General features: G+C 46.5%; 1 protein-coding gene across 1 annotated transcript in view; it reads right to left on the bottom strand.

The window, feature by feature from the left end:
• PRTFDC1 (phosphoribosyl transferase domain containing 1) overlaps positions 1-18,379 on the bottom strand; it is a 28,625-nt gene extending 10,246 nt beyond the window's left edge. Inside the window, exons 1-4 of the mRNA XM_075269861.1 lie at positions 18,283-18,379; positions 15,210-15,276; positions 11,429-11,535; positions 632-815 (exon numbers count right to left, since the gene is read on the bottom strand). Of these exons, the coding sequence (XP_075125962.1) occupies positions 632-815; positions 11,429-11,535; positions 15,210-15,260 (342 nt within the window). The 5' untranslated portion in view covers positions 15,261-15,276; positions 18,283-18,379. The remainder of the gene's footprint in view (positions 1-631; positions 816-11,428; positions 11,536-15,209; positions 15,277-18,282) is intronic.
• Positions 18,380-19,153: the final 774 nt, after the last annotated feature.

Genomic DNA, 19,153 nt, shown 5'->3' with positions numbered 1-19,153 from the left:
CAGCGGTAGCGGCTGTCACCGAGCCCCTAATGTCTCGGGTCCTGTGGCAGCTGCCTCCGCTGCTATAGTGCTAGTTACGCCACTGGTTGGGTCAATACAAACCAGTTTGCTCATCCCCAATGATATGCTTTACAGAACAGCCATGGCCACAGGCAGCAACAGACTGGAGCCAACTCATTGAGTTCTATGGGAGAGTTTTCTAGACATGTTCCATACAGGAGAAGAGGAGTAGATAAGCTGTGACAGTAGAAGATGCAATAAAGGTTCAGTGGTTTTATCTATAGAGGTGTTATCTTCCATTCTGAAAGAGGCACCAAACACAAAGGTGTTTCTTAACACCACCCAAACTGGGCAGGATTTATGCCATGTGGTTAGTGTGGTAACAAAAAAACAAAAAATGTCCAAATGACTATTTTGGTGCCCACTTTGCCTTATAAAAATTGGGATAGATTAACATAAAACATGAAATAGTTATTTTTGGCAGCGCCTACAGTTCTATAGAAGTGAATGGAGAACGGGTCACGTAAGCAACTGGTGCTCCATTCCAAGGAGGCCTTAGCGGGACTTTCGGTCTCCCATTGTCCATAACGGGACAACCCCCTTTAATAACATAACATAGTCCATGACTTACGCAGTAACTTCTCAGCCTGATGAAGTCGACTCTCATAGAGATAAACCTTTCTGAATTCCGGCTCAGGTTTTTGATTTGTTCTACGAGATCGGCACAAAATTTGTAGCCCCCTTTCAGCACACACAGGACGGTGATGTGATTGTCTCCAATGTCCTTCATGATATCATTGGCCAAGCGTTCGATTCTGGAAAACATAACAAGTTTACAACAATCTGCCCGTCCTAGAAGGAGCCAATATCTGAGGCTGCTGGGGCCGCTGGCATTAAGGATATTACTGTACATATAATAGAGGTTGCTGGACATGAGGACATTGTCCTCATCAAAGGTAAGAAATGAAAGAGACCTCGGGAACCAACATCAGAGCGACCTCTTTCTTTCAAGATCCAGGCTGTGTTTACAAAAGCTATGGAAATAAAGAAATGACTCCGAAAAGAACAGAGCTCAGTGTGAGTAAATATAATGTGGTCAACCTTAAAGGGATTGGGAAGTGTCAGCCTGAAGGCTCTGACCTGCATCTGATCCCAGCCTGCTGAAGCGCTCAGGTCGGTAACACACAGGGAGAGACACAGACGCACCACCATCCTCCCAGGCTGCATAGTATACTAACAAGGCTCTGCTACATAAACGTCACCTGCAGCAGACACCAGGAGCCACTGCAGCTACAGCCTAAGGGGGGAGGGGAACCTGGATGTACGGACTGATACTTCTCCACTCAGGACAACAGTAAACTTGCTATACTAGAGGGCCATAGCTGAAGGTCTGAGAACCCTTGCTCTGTCTGCACTATTGATGTGAGCCTCCCTCCCCCTCCCTTTACATCTGGCACACATAGACAGTGTCCCTTGGGACTAACTGACAACACTTCCACTGGTGAAGGGGTTAATGCAGTGTGTAAGGGAACTCTTCTGCTCTCTGAACCCCTTGCTCTACCTGCTGCCTGGCCTCCCTGCATTGCCTGAAGTGGAGACACCTCACCCCCCCCTGCTGTTTTGGCTCCCATCCTGACACTTTCTGCTGGGACATTCTGCTAACTCTGTGAGTACTCCCTGCTGTTTTTTGGACTTTCTTACCCTCTTCAGAGACTTTTCTAGCAGGGATTTTTTTTTTTTTTTTTGTTGTTGTCGTGCACTGCAGTGGTGTGAAGGGAGTGCTGAGCCCCTACTCCACCATCAGGGGGGGCTCCTCACCTTCCTCCACTTGCTGTGTGTTCCACGTTCTGCAGTATATCCCCATGGAACTAGCACTTCTCCCATTGCTCCTTTTGCACCTCATGGGTACCAGGTTTGATTATGAAACTGTGTGACCGCCTCATGTAAGGCCTGGTGATACTGCGAGTGTACCTTCCTTACCTTCTATGGTCGCTTCTCATTGTGATATGTCCAGAAGACGTCCTAACACCTCTACTGCTCCTTCCCGCACGCCGAGTCGCTCTCTTACTCACTCACCGTCAATCTCTACCTTCCTGTCCCGATCTGGAACCTCGGCTACTGGGTCTGGCACTGATGACATGGCTCCTCCATCTCCTCCGCTTCGCCAATCGCAGCCACCTCCTTCACTGTCTGCCACCCTCCCTGGACATGACGTGCAATCCATGGATTCGGCCTCCCTGCCCTGCTCGGCAGCCCATATTGCCTCTGCGGACTTTCAGCTACTTCGGGACCTTATTCAAGCTCTGCCCACTAAACAGGACCTGGATGCTGTAGTTTCCCGAATGGAACAATCCCAGGCACAGGCCCTCGGTGCGATCCAGTCTGATGTGTCTCAACTTACTACTAGGGCTGACGCTACTGATCAAACACTGTCCTCTTTGGAACAACGCCTGTCTGCAGTGGAGAGCAATCAAACCCACTCTGAGGCCCGCCTTCAACAAATTGCCTTGCTCCTGGATGACCAGGAGAACCGGGGTCGCAGAAATAATATTCGATTACGAGGAGTGCCAGAAAAAGGCCCTCAGGATGATCTGATCAGCCGTATTAATACCATTTTCAATATGGCGACTCAACGCCCGCTGGATGCTACCTTCATGATGGACCGTGTGCATAGAGTCCAACGTTCTGGCCCGCTTGACCCTGCTAATCCTAGAGACGTTCTGTGTAGACTACATTACTTCACGGACAAGGAACACATCCTGAGGTGTGCCTGGGATATGGGATCGGTGCCTTTTGAGAATACCTCTGTCAAGCTCTATCCTGACGTCTCATCCCGCACATTGGCTATGCGCCGTGCCCTTCAGCCGGTGTTGACTCTGATTAAGGACTGTGGAGGTTCCTATAGGTGGGGTCATCCCTTCCATTTGATTGTTCGTGTTGGCTCGTCTTCGATTGTTGTCCGTTCCCCGGCGGACTTGCCTGATTTGTTTGCCTCCCTGGATGTGCGCCCTGTCTCAGTCCCGAACTGGCTTGCTCTGGATTCCTCCCGCCCTACTATACCCAGGCGCGGCCGCGGTTCCAGGCGTTCTTCTTCGGCTGCTTCCAGAGAGAGACCTCGGCGAAACTCATCTCCACGACGTCTTCCAATACCGGATCCGCCTGGGTCTCCACTCCGCCAACCAGATCTCTCAGCTCAGCTTCCCATTGAAGCATGAGCCCTCATACCGCCGGTCTTTGATCTGCCCACAGGACAGTGTTAATATCCTTTTATGTTGAGTGGTCTTGGACTTGTTTCGCGGTTGGTGGACATTTTCACTATGTTTATTTTATTTTGTTCTGTGACTACTCTGTTCCTCTTGATCCTGTTCCTGCTGGGCTTTATAGATGGCCCTTGTTGTTGGTATTGCTGTGTTTTTATACAATGTTGTTATTTGGACCTTAGAGTCAGTTTGTAGCCCTGTGCTTCCTATCCCTTTACACTTTGTTGGGGGTGGGGGCATAGGGTCTTCCTTACCAGGTACACTCGTGGTGCTTGCGGGCCCACTTCTCCCCCCATCTTTTCTTACTCCCTCACTCCTTCCTGTCTGTTGTTGTGCCCCTGGCCCATTTGTCTAGGGGTAGTTAGATTTGTTCTACTCTTGGTTCTTTTTCCCTTTCCTTTCTCCCCCCCCCCCTCATTCTTTACTGCTCTCCTTCCTCTACTCTGTTACTTTTCTCTCTTTTTTTTTTCTTTCCCTCCCCTTTACCCTCTTCAATTCTTCGCCCTCTCCCCTCCCTCCCCCCTCTCCCCCCTTTTTTTTTTTTTTTTTTTTTTTCCCCTCTGCTCCTAGGGTGTGAGCTGGGAAAGCCCGTCTCCCTCCATGCCTCCGCTTGATCGCCTTTCCTCCATCGCTGTGGGCTCCCTCAATGTGAGAGGCCTTCATAGTCCAGAGAAGCGCTCCGTACTCTTCAATCTGCTCAAAGGTAAGCGCCTTCATGTTGTGTTTTTGCAGGAAACTCACCATTGCTCTACCAAGCCATACAAGTTGACTAATGCTTGGTTTCCTCATGCATATCATAGCTCCTCTCCTGATCCGAAATCCAGAGGGACTAGTATCTTGATTTCTCGCTCCCTGCCTTGGGAACATTTGGAGACTCGCACTGATTCTGAGGGGAGACTTGTTATGGTCAAGGGTCGTATCTCCTCTCAGCTTTTTACTTTTGCCTCTTTGTATTTGCCTAACTCGGGACAGGGTCGTGCCCTTAGTTCTTACTTAGGGCTGTTGGACGGCTTTGTGGAGGGCTTCCTGGTGGCGGGGGGTGATCTTAATCTGGTCCTAGACCCTTCATTGGACTCTTCTGCTGGCGTCTCTTCTCACCCTTACTCGCTCATCAGGAGGATTAAGAGGGACCTTCATTCCCACCAGCTTGTGGACTCCTGGAGGTTACTCCACCCATTGGATAGGGATTACTCCTATTACTCTCCGGTCCATCACCGATATTCTCGTATCGACTACCTCTTTATCCGTCACCAACATCTCCACTCTTTGTTGGCTGCGGAAGTCGATAACATTACTTTCTCCGACCATGCTTTGGTTACTTTGTCTGTTTCCTTGTCCTCTCCTATTCCCTTCCAGCGTCAGTGGAAACTTAACGCATCACTTCTTGATGACGTAACCATCCTGGATGACATTAAGACTCGTTTGGGGGAATACTTTGAGAGGGAGGAATTGTCGGGGATTGCTCCTCCAATGGTGTGGGAGGCTCACAAATGTTTTATCCGGGGTATCCTGTTGCAACATGGTTCCCGCTTAAACAAGGAACGCCGGGCTTGTATTGAATCTCTGCTGCAGCGGATCCGCTCATTGGAACTTCTTCATAAACGCCAAATCACTCCTGATGTTTATTCCCAGCTTGCCAGCGCCCGAGAGGAATTGCGTACGCTCGTCACTGATAGGGTGAAGGGTACTCTAGCTAAATGCAGACGTCATTTTTATGAGTTTGGAAATAAGAGCGGGCGTTCACTAGCTAGGGCCCTTCGGGTTCAGCAGTCCTCCACCTACGTTCCATGCATCAATTCCACCCAGGGTACTCGATTACACATGCCCCTTGATATTGCAGCTGCCTTTCGGGACTACTATGCCTCTTTGTATTCTGTAAACTCTGGCCCTTCTCCTCTCCCTGAAGCGGAGTTCCGAGATCGCATTCGTTCTTATCTCTCCTCCTCTGGTCTCCCGTCGTTGTCTCTAGAGGAATTGACGGCCTTGGAATCTCCTATTGTTGAAGAGGAAATTTCTTTAGCTATCTCCAGTATGGCAACGGGTAAGGCCCCAGGCCCAGACGGCCTTACCTTGGTATACTATAAGAAACTTGGCCCTGAACTCCGCCCCAGACTGTTGAAAGTTTTCAATTCTCTCACCGATGGCTCGGCCCTTTGTCGTGACTCCCTGTGTGCTCACATAGCGGTTATCCCCAAACCCGGAAAGGACCCTCTTCTGTGCTCTAACTACCGCCCCATTTCGCTAATCAATGTTGACCTAAAAATTTTAGCCAAGATCCTTGCGACGCGTTTATCGCCCTTGTTAGGAAATATTGTTCACGCGGATCAAGCTGGATTTTTACCCGGCCGTGAGGCTCGAGATAATACTACCAAAGCTATCAACCTCATGTATGGGGCTAAACAATCGGGCTCTCCTCTCATGCTTCTTTCAACTGACGCTGAGAAAGCCTTCGACAGGGTCAACTGGCGGTTCATGGAAGAGACCCTGTTACATATTGGCCTTGGAAATCGCATGATGAGTTGGATCATGGCTCTATACTCTCTCCCTACAGCGATGGTTAGGGTGAACGGTTTATTGTCCCAGTCCTTCCCTATCCGAAATGGCACTAGGCAAGGATGCCCCCTCTCGCCTCTCATTTTCGTCCTGACTCTTGAACCCTTCCTCCGCCAGGTTCGAGCCGACCCGAACATCTCAGGCGCTGCTCATTCTTCCTGTTTATACAAAGTGGCGGCTTATGCAGACGACTTGCTATTTTTTCTTTCCTCCCCTCATGTTTCTCTTCCAGCTCTGATGTCTGCCTTTCAGGTTTACTCGACCCTTTCGAATTTTAAAATCAACTTTTCGAAATCAGAAGCCCTTAATGTGACCCTTTCCTCCTCGGCGGCCACCTCCTTGAGTCAATCTTTCCCTTTTCATTGGGCCCCCACTTCTCTCAAATATTTGGGGGTTTATCTTACTCCGGACCCGAAAGATCTCTTTCGTTGCAACTTCCCCCCACTTCTGGCGTCTATCAGGGCTGATTGTACTCGATGGTCCGCTGGAGCCTTTACTTGGTTCGGGAGATGCGCGATTTTTAAAATGAACATTCTCCCTCGTCTTCTCTACTTGATGCAGGCGCTTCCCATTCACATCCCTCTGTCTTTTCTTAGATCCCTCACTTCCGTCCAACTGAAGTTCATCTGGTCGGGCAGACCCGCCCGAGTGAGCAAGGCTTTTCTCTTTCGTCCCAAGAGTTGCGGTGGTTTATCGCTTCCGGACCTGAAGTCCTATTACTTGGCTACCCACCTGACTCGTGTCGTGGACTGGTGTAGGCATGCTGTTTCTAAACCTTGGGTCTACATCGAACAGGCATTCTCTCCGATCCCTTTGCAGGTTGCCCCATGGTTGGACTCCTCCTCATTGTCATCTCTCTTTTCTCACCCTACCCTTGGTCCCACGCTTCGGATTTGCTCCAGGGGCCTTGTTCGCTCCACTCTCCTCCCTAAGGATTCCGCTCTTTTCCCAGTGCTGGGCAATCCTGCCTTTCCACCTGGAATGTTTGACCGAGTTTTTCGTAATTGGCGCCGTCATGGGATTTTCCGTGCCTGTCACTTCCAGGACGCTGGGGGATGGACTACACTTCTGAATTCCCAGGCCCCTCCTGAGCTGCCCCCTTTGGACGCTTGGCGGGGGATGCAACTTCGTCACTTTTTACATTCTCTCCCTGCTCCTGCAGAGTTCCGCGTTGAACCTACCCCCTTGGAGAAGATTTTTGTTGGTGCTGGCCCCCTTCGCCACTCCCTCTCGCTCACTTACCGGATCCTGGTTGAACCTCCGGAGGACTTTGTTCCGCCGTTCTTGTTGAAATGGGAATCTGACTTATCCCTTTCCCTCTCTCAGGAACAGCGTAGGCGCATTTTTCGCCTTTCTCATACTGCTTCCATCAGCTCTCGCCACCAGGAGGCCAGCTACAAAATCTTGTCCCGATGGTATAGGGTTCCTACGAGACTCCATGCTATGTTTCCTCAGGTCTCCCCATTATGTTGGCGCTGTGGCGACGAGGAAGGCACGCTGCTACACATTTTTTGGTCCTGTCCTGCCCTTTCGTCCTTCTGGGAGGGGGTCAAGCGGATAACCCTCCAGCTTACTGAAACTTCTCACCATTTGGGCCCTGCCCTGTTCCTCCTTAATCATTGTGAGTCTTCTGTAAAGGTCTTTAAGCGTTCCCTACTTAGATTCCTGATCCTCGCTGCCCGGGCTTGTATCCCCCTTTTTTGGAAACGAGTGGATCCTCCTCCTCTCTCCCTCTGGATTTCGAAGGTCAACGAGATAATGCGCATGGAAAATCTCACGTCTTTCCTGCATGGCACGACTGAGGCGTACATCAAAACCTGGTTCTACTGGTTCAGGTTTCAACAGTCTGCAGAGTACCGGACGCTCCTGGGCTCTGACCCCTCCTCTGATTGATACTCTTGTTGTTCGTCTCAGGTATTTGACCAGTGGTTGCTCCCGAGCCCTTCCCAACTGGCTGTGGTATGGATGACCTGGCGAGCGCTCTCACTGGTTTCCTGACTGCTCACACTCACCCCTACCTACCCTTTCACCCCCCACATTTAGTCCTCTCCCCCACTCATCTGTCCCACTAACCCCTCCCTCCCCCCCCCCCCTTTTTTTCCTTTTTCTTTTTTTTCTATGTTGCTTTCTTTGTCTTTAATTTTTTTTTTTTTTTTTTTTTTTTAATTTTATTCTTCTGATTGTATTTTGTGTTGCACTGTGTGCTTTTTCTGTTCGCAGGGCGGGTGTTCGCCTTGTAACTTGTAATTGTTTTTTCTTTTCTTATTGTTTAAAAAAATTTTCAATAAAAATTTGAGTTATAAAAAAAAAACCTTAAAGGGATTGTCCATTTTGAAAACCAATATTCCTATACCCAACCATGGAATTCTGAATTAAATGGGTTTTCTGTGCTGTACATATTGATGACCTATGCTAAAGATAAGTCACTAATATCAGATCTATAGCAGTCTAACACCTATTGACACATAGAGAATGGAGCAGGAAGCAGACAGCGCTGTTCTCTGTGTAGTGGTGGAAATGAGTAATTGCATCGTAGTTCCTATTTAGATAAACAGGAGCTGATCTGCAGTAGCTGGTCTGTCCACTACACAGAGAACAGCCCTGTCTTGTCACATTCAAGTGTTCAAGGGGGGTGATGGGTGTCAGTCCCCCACTAATCTGATGTTGATCTGTAAGGCATCAATATTTTGTAGCTGGGGAAACCCCTTTAATAAAGGTGGTGCTCTGTTCAGGATCCTTATCTCTTGGCCAGTATGGAGAGTATTTGTTCATCTGGAGGACCTGTCCTGTTCTGCAGTACACAGACAACGTGTTGAATTTAATGGACACTATGTAATGCTTAGTTTCACCTGTGGTGGCACTGCAGAGATCGAACACTTATTATCAAGTTTCTTCATCGATGCCACCTCATTGCTGGGCCGGCACTGGGAGGCAACTTGTGCCCTTCATAAGACAGTTGTGGTCAATAAGATTATAGGATTGTTATCTTTATGGGGCTCTACAGGACTTAAAGGGGTATTCCCATGTCGCATACTCACCAGTCTTCGTTGCTGTAAAATCTTCTGTCTTCCTGCTTTGTTGCGTCATTGGTGGGCGGGGTTATATATGCAAAGCCAAGCGGCGAGATGCTGCTGGCCCTGCGTGCACGCTCATAGATGGTGAGACCAGTCTAGCCTTCACAATGCCAATACACACCCGGCATCCGCCTCTCTCTATTACAGCGGATGCCAGGTTTCGCATTGTGAAGGCTAGACTGGTCTCACCATCTATGAGCGTGCACGCAGGGCCAGCGGCATCTCGCCGCTGGCTTTGCATATGTGAATACAGACCCGGCATCCGCTGTAATAGAGAGGCGGATGCCGGGGACGGTTAGACGCCGGCACAGATGCCTGCAACATTGCTACGCTCCTGCCCTGCATGAAGCCAGCAGCGATGTTGCAGGCATCTGTGCCGGCGTCTAACCGTCCCCGACATCCACCTCTCTATTACAGCGGATGCCGGGTCTGTATTGGCGGCCCCTTCCCCCCAAAGGGTAAACTACCCCCCCTCGCTCCCGAGCACTTAGCCCCTCCTCCCTCCCCCCTCAGAGCAGCAGATACATCACTTGACTTATGACCAGATAAGTCAAGGGATGTGTCAAAAAAAAAATGAATAAAGTAAGATAGTGGACAAACAAAGCAGTTTTGCTGAAGCAGTGTATTTAGGAAAAGTCTTACATTCACATTAACTAGCAGTATAGATAGGATCCTTGTGATGGGACAACCCCTTTAAAGAGGACCTTATATAACCTCCGCCAGCTCTAATGTCTGTTCACTGATTCCGGTGCAGTTGCAATTTTTTTCTCTAGCTCCGACCATTTTGGAGCAATAAGCGCAGTTAGTATCAGCACAGTTGTGCTTTCTGTTGTCAGATGGGCGGTCCCTACCTTTCTGCTCCAGCCTAGGACCGCCCACTTGACAGTAGAGAACATAAATGTGCTGAAACTAAAAAAATTGGTTAATTGGCAATGATTGGGGCTAAAGAAAAAAATCCAACTTTGCCAGAATCAGTGGAGTAGAGCCTATGGAAGGATGCAAACAGTTAGAGTTGACGGAGGTAATGAAAGGTCCCCTTTAATAAAGGATGTCTCCAAGGCAATGTCTGCCCAGATGCATGGACTGCATAGGCGGCTCTTCTGCTTTGGACCTCCATGTATGACTTAGAATGGAGATCCACTCTATATGAGCAGATCCAGATCTGGTAGACTTGAGCAGTGCTTGTATTACAATGGCTGCCATGTATTATTACATTAGCATAGGATTCAGAGGCGCCGATATGGATACGGATATGATCAATAGAATCTCTTTATAGACAAACCTCAGGCTTTAGATCTTTTTCATGGATTTCAATAGTCTTGGCAGGTTTCTGATGGAGCATAAAATACTACTGGCATGCTATCTCTATGGGTATGTGGTTCGGCTTAAATGACCCCATTAGTACTAGTATTTATGGCGCAATTGTTTCTACTGAGCAGGTCTCATGAATAAGTAAATAGCAATGCGAACTACAATGAATGCATATTACTTCATCTTGCAAGTATCTTAAAGAGGTTGTCCAAGATTAACTGTTTTTTTTTGCTAGGGGGCTGGAGAAAGTTAAAAAAGAAAATTTAAAAACATACTCACCTGTCCCCGGTGCTCTGGTGTCACCCACCACGGTCCGGTCCTGCTGCTCCCGGGTTTTGGTTTGGATACTATTGACCTAGAAACTGGGACATCACTAGTATACGTCCCCTTCCGCCCCCGGCAGCACCCTCCTATGATGGCTCATTCATTTGAGCCGACAGCAGAGGGGAAAGCCGCGACCGCGATGGTCGCAGCAGGCGGGTTTTGACCAGAGAGAGACGCGGCTCGCCGCTTCTCTCTCGGTGTCAAAACCCGCGCGGGCAGTTCACGTGTGAACTAGCCCTTTCTGTTACAACTATATCTACAAGAAAGCCGCTGGCATTTTTAAAAATTTTGTATCATTTTAAAGATTCTCTCTATCCATCTTAGTGGTGACATCTTTTGTCTTGGTCAGTTGCCAATAGATATGACCAAGAATGCAGGAACTTTCTATGGTCTGGGAGTTGTCTGAAACTCAGCCATGATGTCCTTATTGTGGACAGGTTATAAGGAGGGGACACTACACGTATGAGAAGCTAACCCGGACACAATAAGGACATCATGGCTGGTTATCAGGAGGACACTACATGTATGAGCAGATAACCCGGACACAATAAGGACATCATGGCTGGTTATCAGGAGGGGACACTACATATATGAGAAGCTAACCCGGACACAATAAGGACATCATGGCTGGTTATCAGGAGGACACTACATGTATGAGCAGATAACCCGGACACATTAAGGACATCATGGCTGGTTATCAGGAGGACACTACATGTATGAGAAGCTAACCCGGACACAATAAGGACATCATGGCTGGTTATCAGGAGGACACTACATGTATGAGAAGATAACCCGGACACAATAAGAACATCATAGTTGGGTTTCTGACGTCCCAGACCATAGAAAGTTCCTGTAAGATTCTGTTGTTTGCTTATTTGTCTGAATGAAACTCTGTAGTGTAAATACCTGTCAACTATGACTCCATGTGGTATGAAGACACATTCTAGATCTTCACAGTAGTGGCTGGGCAAGGAGAAGACATTCAAGTTATATCCAGTCCAGTTGTCAGAAATCTGTAAAATGTAAGTAAAAATAAATAAACGTAAAAATAATAAAATGAGTGATACATAGACGATATCCTAATGTCACCTGAGTGCCTTCCGTCCCACATTAATTTCAATGGGGGCTTCTGTTCTGATGTCACGGAGTAGGATAGGATGTATAACAGAATGGAGCATCAGATCCCCATTAGAAGAACTTTGACCTGCACACTTGGTCATGTACATGGAGGCCTTAGTAAATACTTATGGACATACAGTAGATGACACTACAAAGTCTATACTGTAGCCATAAAGCGAATATCTAGTTATCATATCAAAGACTATACATCAGACCTTAAAGGAAATTTCCATGGGATAGCAGACCCTCACTGATTAGGAAAATGGGAGAGTTTTGTTTCCCGTTCTAGAAGGGGACACCGCACTACAACAGTCTTGTGGCCCTTGATTCTCAGAATTGGTGGTGAAGTCCTAGCAATATATCATTACTTATTGAGAAGAAAAAAACTGTAATTGGGAGGTCATGGCTGGTAGACTGAAGGTGAAAAACTCTGAGATTTGTCTGTAAATCCCAGAGCTCGCACTGTTTATACAGACTCTATAACTACTAGGTACTACAGGTCCAAGCATGTCCTAAAGGAATTGCAAGGTAGGAGGATTTGGTTTCAGCTATGAATTATTAAATGTAAAGTAATAAATATATTATGCAGCACATTACAATGCATTACAATACCCACACACAGTATACTGCCCCATTATAGGCCCCCTACAGTATACCGTCTCTATTACAGGCCCTCATACAGCATACTATCCCCATTACAGGACTCCATACAGTAAGTGCCCATGTTACAGGCCCCCACACAATATAATACTCCCCATACAGACCCCCAAACAATATAATACTCCCCATACAGACCCCCACACAATATAATACTCCTCATACAGACCCCCACACAATATAATACTCCCCATACAGGCCCCCACAAAATATAATACTCCCCATACAGGTCCCCACACAATATAATACTCCTCATACAGGACCCCACACAATATAATACTCCCCATACAGACCCCCACACAATATAATACTCCCCATACAGGCCCCCACACAATATAATACTCCCCATACAGGACCCCACACAATATAATACTCCCCATACAGACCCCCACACAATATAATACTCCCCATACAGGCCCCCACACAATATAATACTCCCCATACAGGCCCCCACACAATATAATACTCCCCATACAGGCCCCCACACAATATAATACTCCTCATACAGGACCCCACACAATATAATACTCCCCATACAGACCCCCGCACAATATAATACTCCCCATACAGGCCCCCAAACAATATAATACTCCCCATATAAACCCCCACACAATATAATACTCCTGATACAGACCCCACACAATATAATACTCCCCATACAGGCCCCCACACAATATAATACTCCCCATACAGGCCCTCACACAATATAATACTCCCCATACAGGCCCCCACACAATATAATACTTCCCATACAGGCCCCCACACAATATAATACTCCCCGTACAGGCCCCCACACAATGTAATACTCCTCATACAGGCCCCCACACAATATAATACTCCCCATACAGGCCCCTACACAATATAATACTCCTCATACAGGCCCCCACATAATATAATACTCCTCATACAGGCCCCACACAATATAATACTCCCCATACAGGCCCCTACATAATATAATACTCCTCATACAGTCCCCCACACAATATAATACTCACCATACAGGCCCCCACACAATGTATTACCCCTCATACAGGCCCCCACACAATATAATACTCCCCATACAGGCCCCCACACAATATAATACTCTTCATACAGGCCCCCACACAATATAATACTCCCCATACAGGCCCCCATACAATATAATACTCCCCATACAGACCCCCACACAATATAATACTCCCTATACAGACCCCCACACAATATAATACTCCTCATACAGGACCCCACACAATATAATACTCCCCATACAGACCCCCACACAATATAATACTCCCCATACAGGCCCCCACACAATATAATACTCCCCATACAGGACCCCACACAATATAATACTCCCCATACAGACCCCCACACAATATAATACTCCCCATACAGGCCCCCACACAATATAATACTCCCCATACAGGCCCCCACACAATATAATACTCCCCATACAGGCCCCCACACAATATAATACTCCTCATACAGGACCCCACATAATATAATACTCCCCATACAGACCCCCGCACAATATAATACTCCCCATACAGGCCCCCAAACAATATAATACTCCCCATATAAACCCCCACACAATATAATACTCCTGATACAGACCCCACACAATATAATACTCCCCATACAGGCCCCCACACAATATAATACTCCCCATACAGGCCCTCACACAATATAATACTCCCCATACAGGCCCCCACACAATATAATACTCCCCATACAGGCCCCCACACAATATAATACTCCCCGTACAGGCCCCCACACAATGTAATACTCCTCATACAGGCCCCCACACAATATAATACTCCCCATACAGGCCCCTACACAATATAATACTCCTCATACAGGCCCCCACATAATATAATACTCCTCATACAGGCCCCACACAATATAATACTCCCCATACAGGCCCCTACATAATATAATACTCCTCATACAGGCCCCCACACAATATAATACTCCCCATACAGGCCCCCACACAATGTATTACCCCTCATACAGGCCCCTACACAATATAATACTCCCCATACAGGCCCCCACACAATATAATACTCTTCATACAGGCCCCCACACAATATAATACTCCCCATACAGGCCCCCATACAATATAATACTCCCCATACAGACCCCCACACAATATAATACTCCCTATACAGACCCCCACACAATATAATACTCCCCATGCAGGCCCCCACACATTATAATACTCCCCATACAGACCCCCACACAATATAATACTCCCTATACAGACCCCCACACAATATAATACTCCCAATGCAGGCCCCCCCCACAATATAATACTCCCCATACAGACCCCCACAGAGGGACTTTAGGCTACTAGCAGCGCTATCGTATAGCGTTTATTTTAAATTTACCTAAACTTTTGAACAACTTGATTTTCTGGTATCATTTGTGACTGTAATAACTATTTTCATATACTCTATAAAATAATTTTGACTCCTTTCCTTGAAATCCTGCACTAAAATCCACTTACTGTCCCTTTGTATTGTTTTCTTATTTCTCATCATTCATATGACTCCCAAACCACTGTTCTACGTTTTATAATGCTCAATATGTAACTGAAGTGACCCTCCTCCAACCTCAGCTTCCCTGCATTACACACATGCTATACACCCGTATTCCAGTGAGAAGCCGTATACAGATCTCAGGTCTCAATGGATAAGCAAGGGGAAGAATAAAGAAGCACAGGATTTCACAGAAAGGAGACAAAATGTAGGGGGAGCCTAATATTGAAGAATGGTAGGGGGCCCTATGTAGAGAAGAGGAGGTAAAAAGGACTCTGTATAAGACAGTCTCAAACTTTTTGTTTGTTTTTGCATAATTTTCTATAATGATATAATAGTTTATGACACTGGACCCCATACCTATGGTATAATACTAAGAAGCATCTTATACTTACCACCAAACCACGGCCTGGGGGATGTGAAAGCTGGGGAAAGTTGTTGTCCATTTATACAATGTGAACGCTGCAGGTGGAAGGAACAGAGTGATTTGCTTTATTGCAGGAAATGTTTGGCAGGTTAGAACAAATAGAACCTGTAAGTTCCTTGTTTGCTTTGTTACAATACAGGCTGTTGGGACAGGCAAAAAAGAGATTTCTTCATTCCAGAAGGCAACACAACATTTTGGACACCTTAAGACCCATTCAGTGGCTTTGTTTGGTCCAAGAAATGTGGTCAGTTTGACGACAACTCATTCCGGACCAACCGCGGCTTGTCCTAACTCGCAACATCATTTGGGGCATTGGGGGTTTACTGTCCCGTACTCAAACTATGCTGTGAGATCAGTATCATGGAGCCAAAGCAGCGTTGGACTGGCCCAACAGAAAACCAAAGGAAACTGGAGTGGGCCCAGACTTGAACTCAATAATGGTTCAGCAAAAACACCCAAATTTGAAGGGTACTATGTTCTACTTCCTAGGGATTGTTGGACGACCCAAGGAGCCTTAGCCTGACCCTGGCCGCAGTAAGTTTGGTTCCAAGATCTGAGACCTGACTCAGCCATTTGTATCGGTCCTAAAGCCTAATCAGTCAAGTAAATTGGTCTGAATAAATAGATGATCTGGGGGTAAGGGGGGCATTTGGAATGGTTTTACGTGTGCCAAATTTGGTGCATTTTGGCAAACCCACTTTGAGATAAAGTTTTTCCATCATGCTCAAAAAAGTATTATGGCTTTATGGGGACAGATGCATGGCTTACATATGACAAAGTTCACCAGATGCCTGTTTATGCTCTCTGACTATTAGTATATCTGGGCTATTGTCTTTATTGTATTTGCAGGGGGGGGGTGTAGGCCACCACAATTCAAAGGGTTTTTATACTGTCAGCAACAACAAGGGGGCATTAAATTATACTGAGCATTATACTGAGTGGGGGACAGAAAAGAGGCATTATACTGCTGGGCCACTAAGGGGGAATTATACTGCTGGGCCACTAAAGGGGCATTATACTGTGTTGGGCCACTAAGGGGGCATTATACTGCTGGGCCACTAAAGGGGCATTATACTGTGTCGGTATCAGCAAGGGAACATTATATTATACAGAGAATTATATTGAGTGGGGGACAGCAAAGAGGCATTATACTGTGTTGGGCCACTAAGGGGGTATTATACTGCTAGGCCACTAAGGAGGCATTATACTGTGTTGGGCCACTAAGGGGGTATAATACTGCTAGGCCACTAAAGGGGCATTATACTGTGTTGGCCACTAAGGAGGAAGTATACTGCTGGGCCACTAAAGGGGCATTATACTGTGTTGGGACACTAAGGGGGCAGTATACTGCTAGGCCAGTAAGGAGGCATTATACTGTGTTGGGCCACTAAGGGGGTATTATACTGCTGGGCCACTAAAGGGGCATTATACTGTGTTGGGCCACTAAGGGGGCAGTATACTGCTGGGCCACTAAAGGGGCATTATACTGTGTCGATACTAGTAAGGGAACATTATATTATACTGAGCATTATACTGAGCATTATATTGAGGGGAGACAGCAAAGAGGCATTATACTGGCCACTAAGGGGGCATTATACTGCTTGGTCACTAAATGGCATTATAATGCTGGGCCACTAAAGGGGCATTATACTGTGTCGGTATCAGCAAGGGAACATTATATTATACAGAGAATTATATTGAGTGGGGGACAGCAAAGAGGCATTATACTGTGTTGGGCCACTAAGGGGGTATTATACTGCTGGGCCACTAAAGGGGCATTATACTGTGTTGGGCCACTAAGGGGGTATTATACTGCTAGGCCACTAAAGAGGCATTATACTGTGTTGGGCCACTAAGGGGGTATAATACTGCTAGGCCACTAAAGGGGCATTATACTGTGTTGGCCACTAAGGAGGAAGTATACTGCTGGGCCACTAAAGGGGCATTATACTGTGTTGGGACACTAAGGGGGCAGTATACTGCTAGGCCAGTAAGGAGGCATTATACTGTGTTGGGCCACTAAGGGGGTATTATACTGCTGGGCCACTAAAGGGGCATTATACTGTGTTGGGCCACTAAGTGGGAAGTATACTGCTAGGCCACTAAAGGGGCATTATACTGTGTTGGGACACTAAGGGGGAAGTATACTGCTGGGCCACTAAAGGGGCATTATACTGTGTTGGGACACTAAGAGGGAAGTATACTGCTGGGGAACTAAAGGGGCATTATACTGTGTTGGGACACTAAGGGGGCAGTATACTGCTAGGCCAGTAAAGAGGCATTATACTGTGTCACCACCAGCAAGGGGGCATTAAATTATACTGAGCATTATACTGAGTGGGGGACAGCAAAGAACCAGTATACTGTGCTGGGCCACTAAGGGGGCATTATTCTGCTGGGCCACTAAAGGGGCATTATACTATGTGGGGGCCATAACAGGCATTATAAACTGTATTTTGCTGTAAAAAGAAAACAAAAAATCTAGGATTAGGGGATATATATATATATATATATATATATATATATATATTCCAGAATCTTGTAGCACTGTAAGCATATAGATCCCGAGTTGTATGCACATGACCCTAATGGTGATGACATCATAGCCACTGTTGTGTACCCTAATCATAACCACAACACATAGAATTGCCATAAAGCAACAGTCTGAGAATACTAGTAAATATAATACCGCACATTGTCCACATAACTATTGATATCCCCGTATTTTAGTAACCCGCCTGTCGCCTTATTATGAACTTTTACCCTATAATAACACTAATAACAGGCATGAATATTTCATCAGTATTCTCCAAGCACTCGCTCACGGTCCCAGTGCACATCCATTATTGATATGACTTACTACAGCACTCAGTCATCCTGGAGATCACACTATAAATCATGGCCACGCAGATCCATGTGCTCAGACTGATAGGACCAGCACAACTTCTCACAAACACAACTCTCCACCCAAAAAGTCTAGTTACCCTGACTCCACATAGTACTATGTCCAACCACGTGCAGACCCCCAAACCTCAACTCACCTCAACTTCCCTTCCTGGCTGTAGAGGATCACTAAAGGAAGTATATGGGGAAGGCTGAGATCTGAGCTGGGGGAAGGAGGGCTCGGCTCAAAGACACTTCTTGTTTCTCTGCAATTTTTTGGCATTCAGAGACTCGAGGAGTGAATGATAACCCTTTCATTCCCAGAGAGGAATGCAGAACGTATTACTGAGTAATCTGAGCCATGTGAGGCTGCGAAGCGTGAATCCTATTTGGTGGAGAAGTCTAGGAAAATCAGAACTTCACGTGATCCTTGCAGGAATATCAGATTTGGTTATAGGAGACTTGTTATTAGAGTTGTAATGTAATATTGTATGTCATGTGTGGATTTTCTAAAAACTTATACAATGGATATTATGCCTATGTAGGATAGCCGGCCCGGTTTCATATAGACTTGAGTCTACTGATCAAAAACAGATACAAATAGGACATGTGAATAAACCCATTGAAATCAATGGTTTCTAAAATCCGTCGCAACTATTGCAAGATCATTGTCATGTTCATGCAAAGGGTATATTCACATATGGCCGATGAACGGGACATTACTGCTGTGCAATCTGCCACATGTGAATTTATTCACGAGCAAGATGTTAGTTATAGATAGCAAAGGGCAATGACATTGGTTTTAGGTTTGCAAATAAGGTTACAAGCTCAATGAGATGTCCTCAAAATATACCGTGTATGAGTGTATGATGGCCATAGGACAAGACTTAGGGCGAAGGGGGATGGAGGATATAACTGGTGATGCATGACAGCCTCAATGATAGCATTGAATGGTGACTAATGGGAATCATCCATGTCTGACAGTCACATGGGCTTCCTGCAGATATCTAATGGTCCTATCCTTCTAAG

The sequence above is a fragment of the Leptodactylus fuscus genome, chromosome 4 (genome assembly GCF_031893055.1).
Source record: "Leptodactylus fuscus isolate aLepFus1 chromosome 4, aLepFus1.hap2, whole genome shotgun sequence".
Taxonomy (NCBI): domain Eukaryota; kingdom Metazoa; phylum Chordata; class Amphibia; order Anura; family Leptodactylidae; genus Leptodactylus; species Leptodactylus fuscus.
Note: the sequence above shows the minus strand (reverse complement) of the source record. Positions and strands in the feature narration are given on the sequence as shown.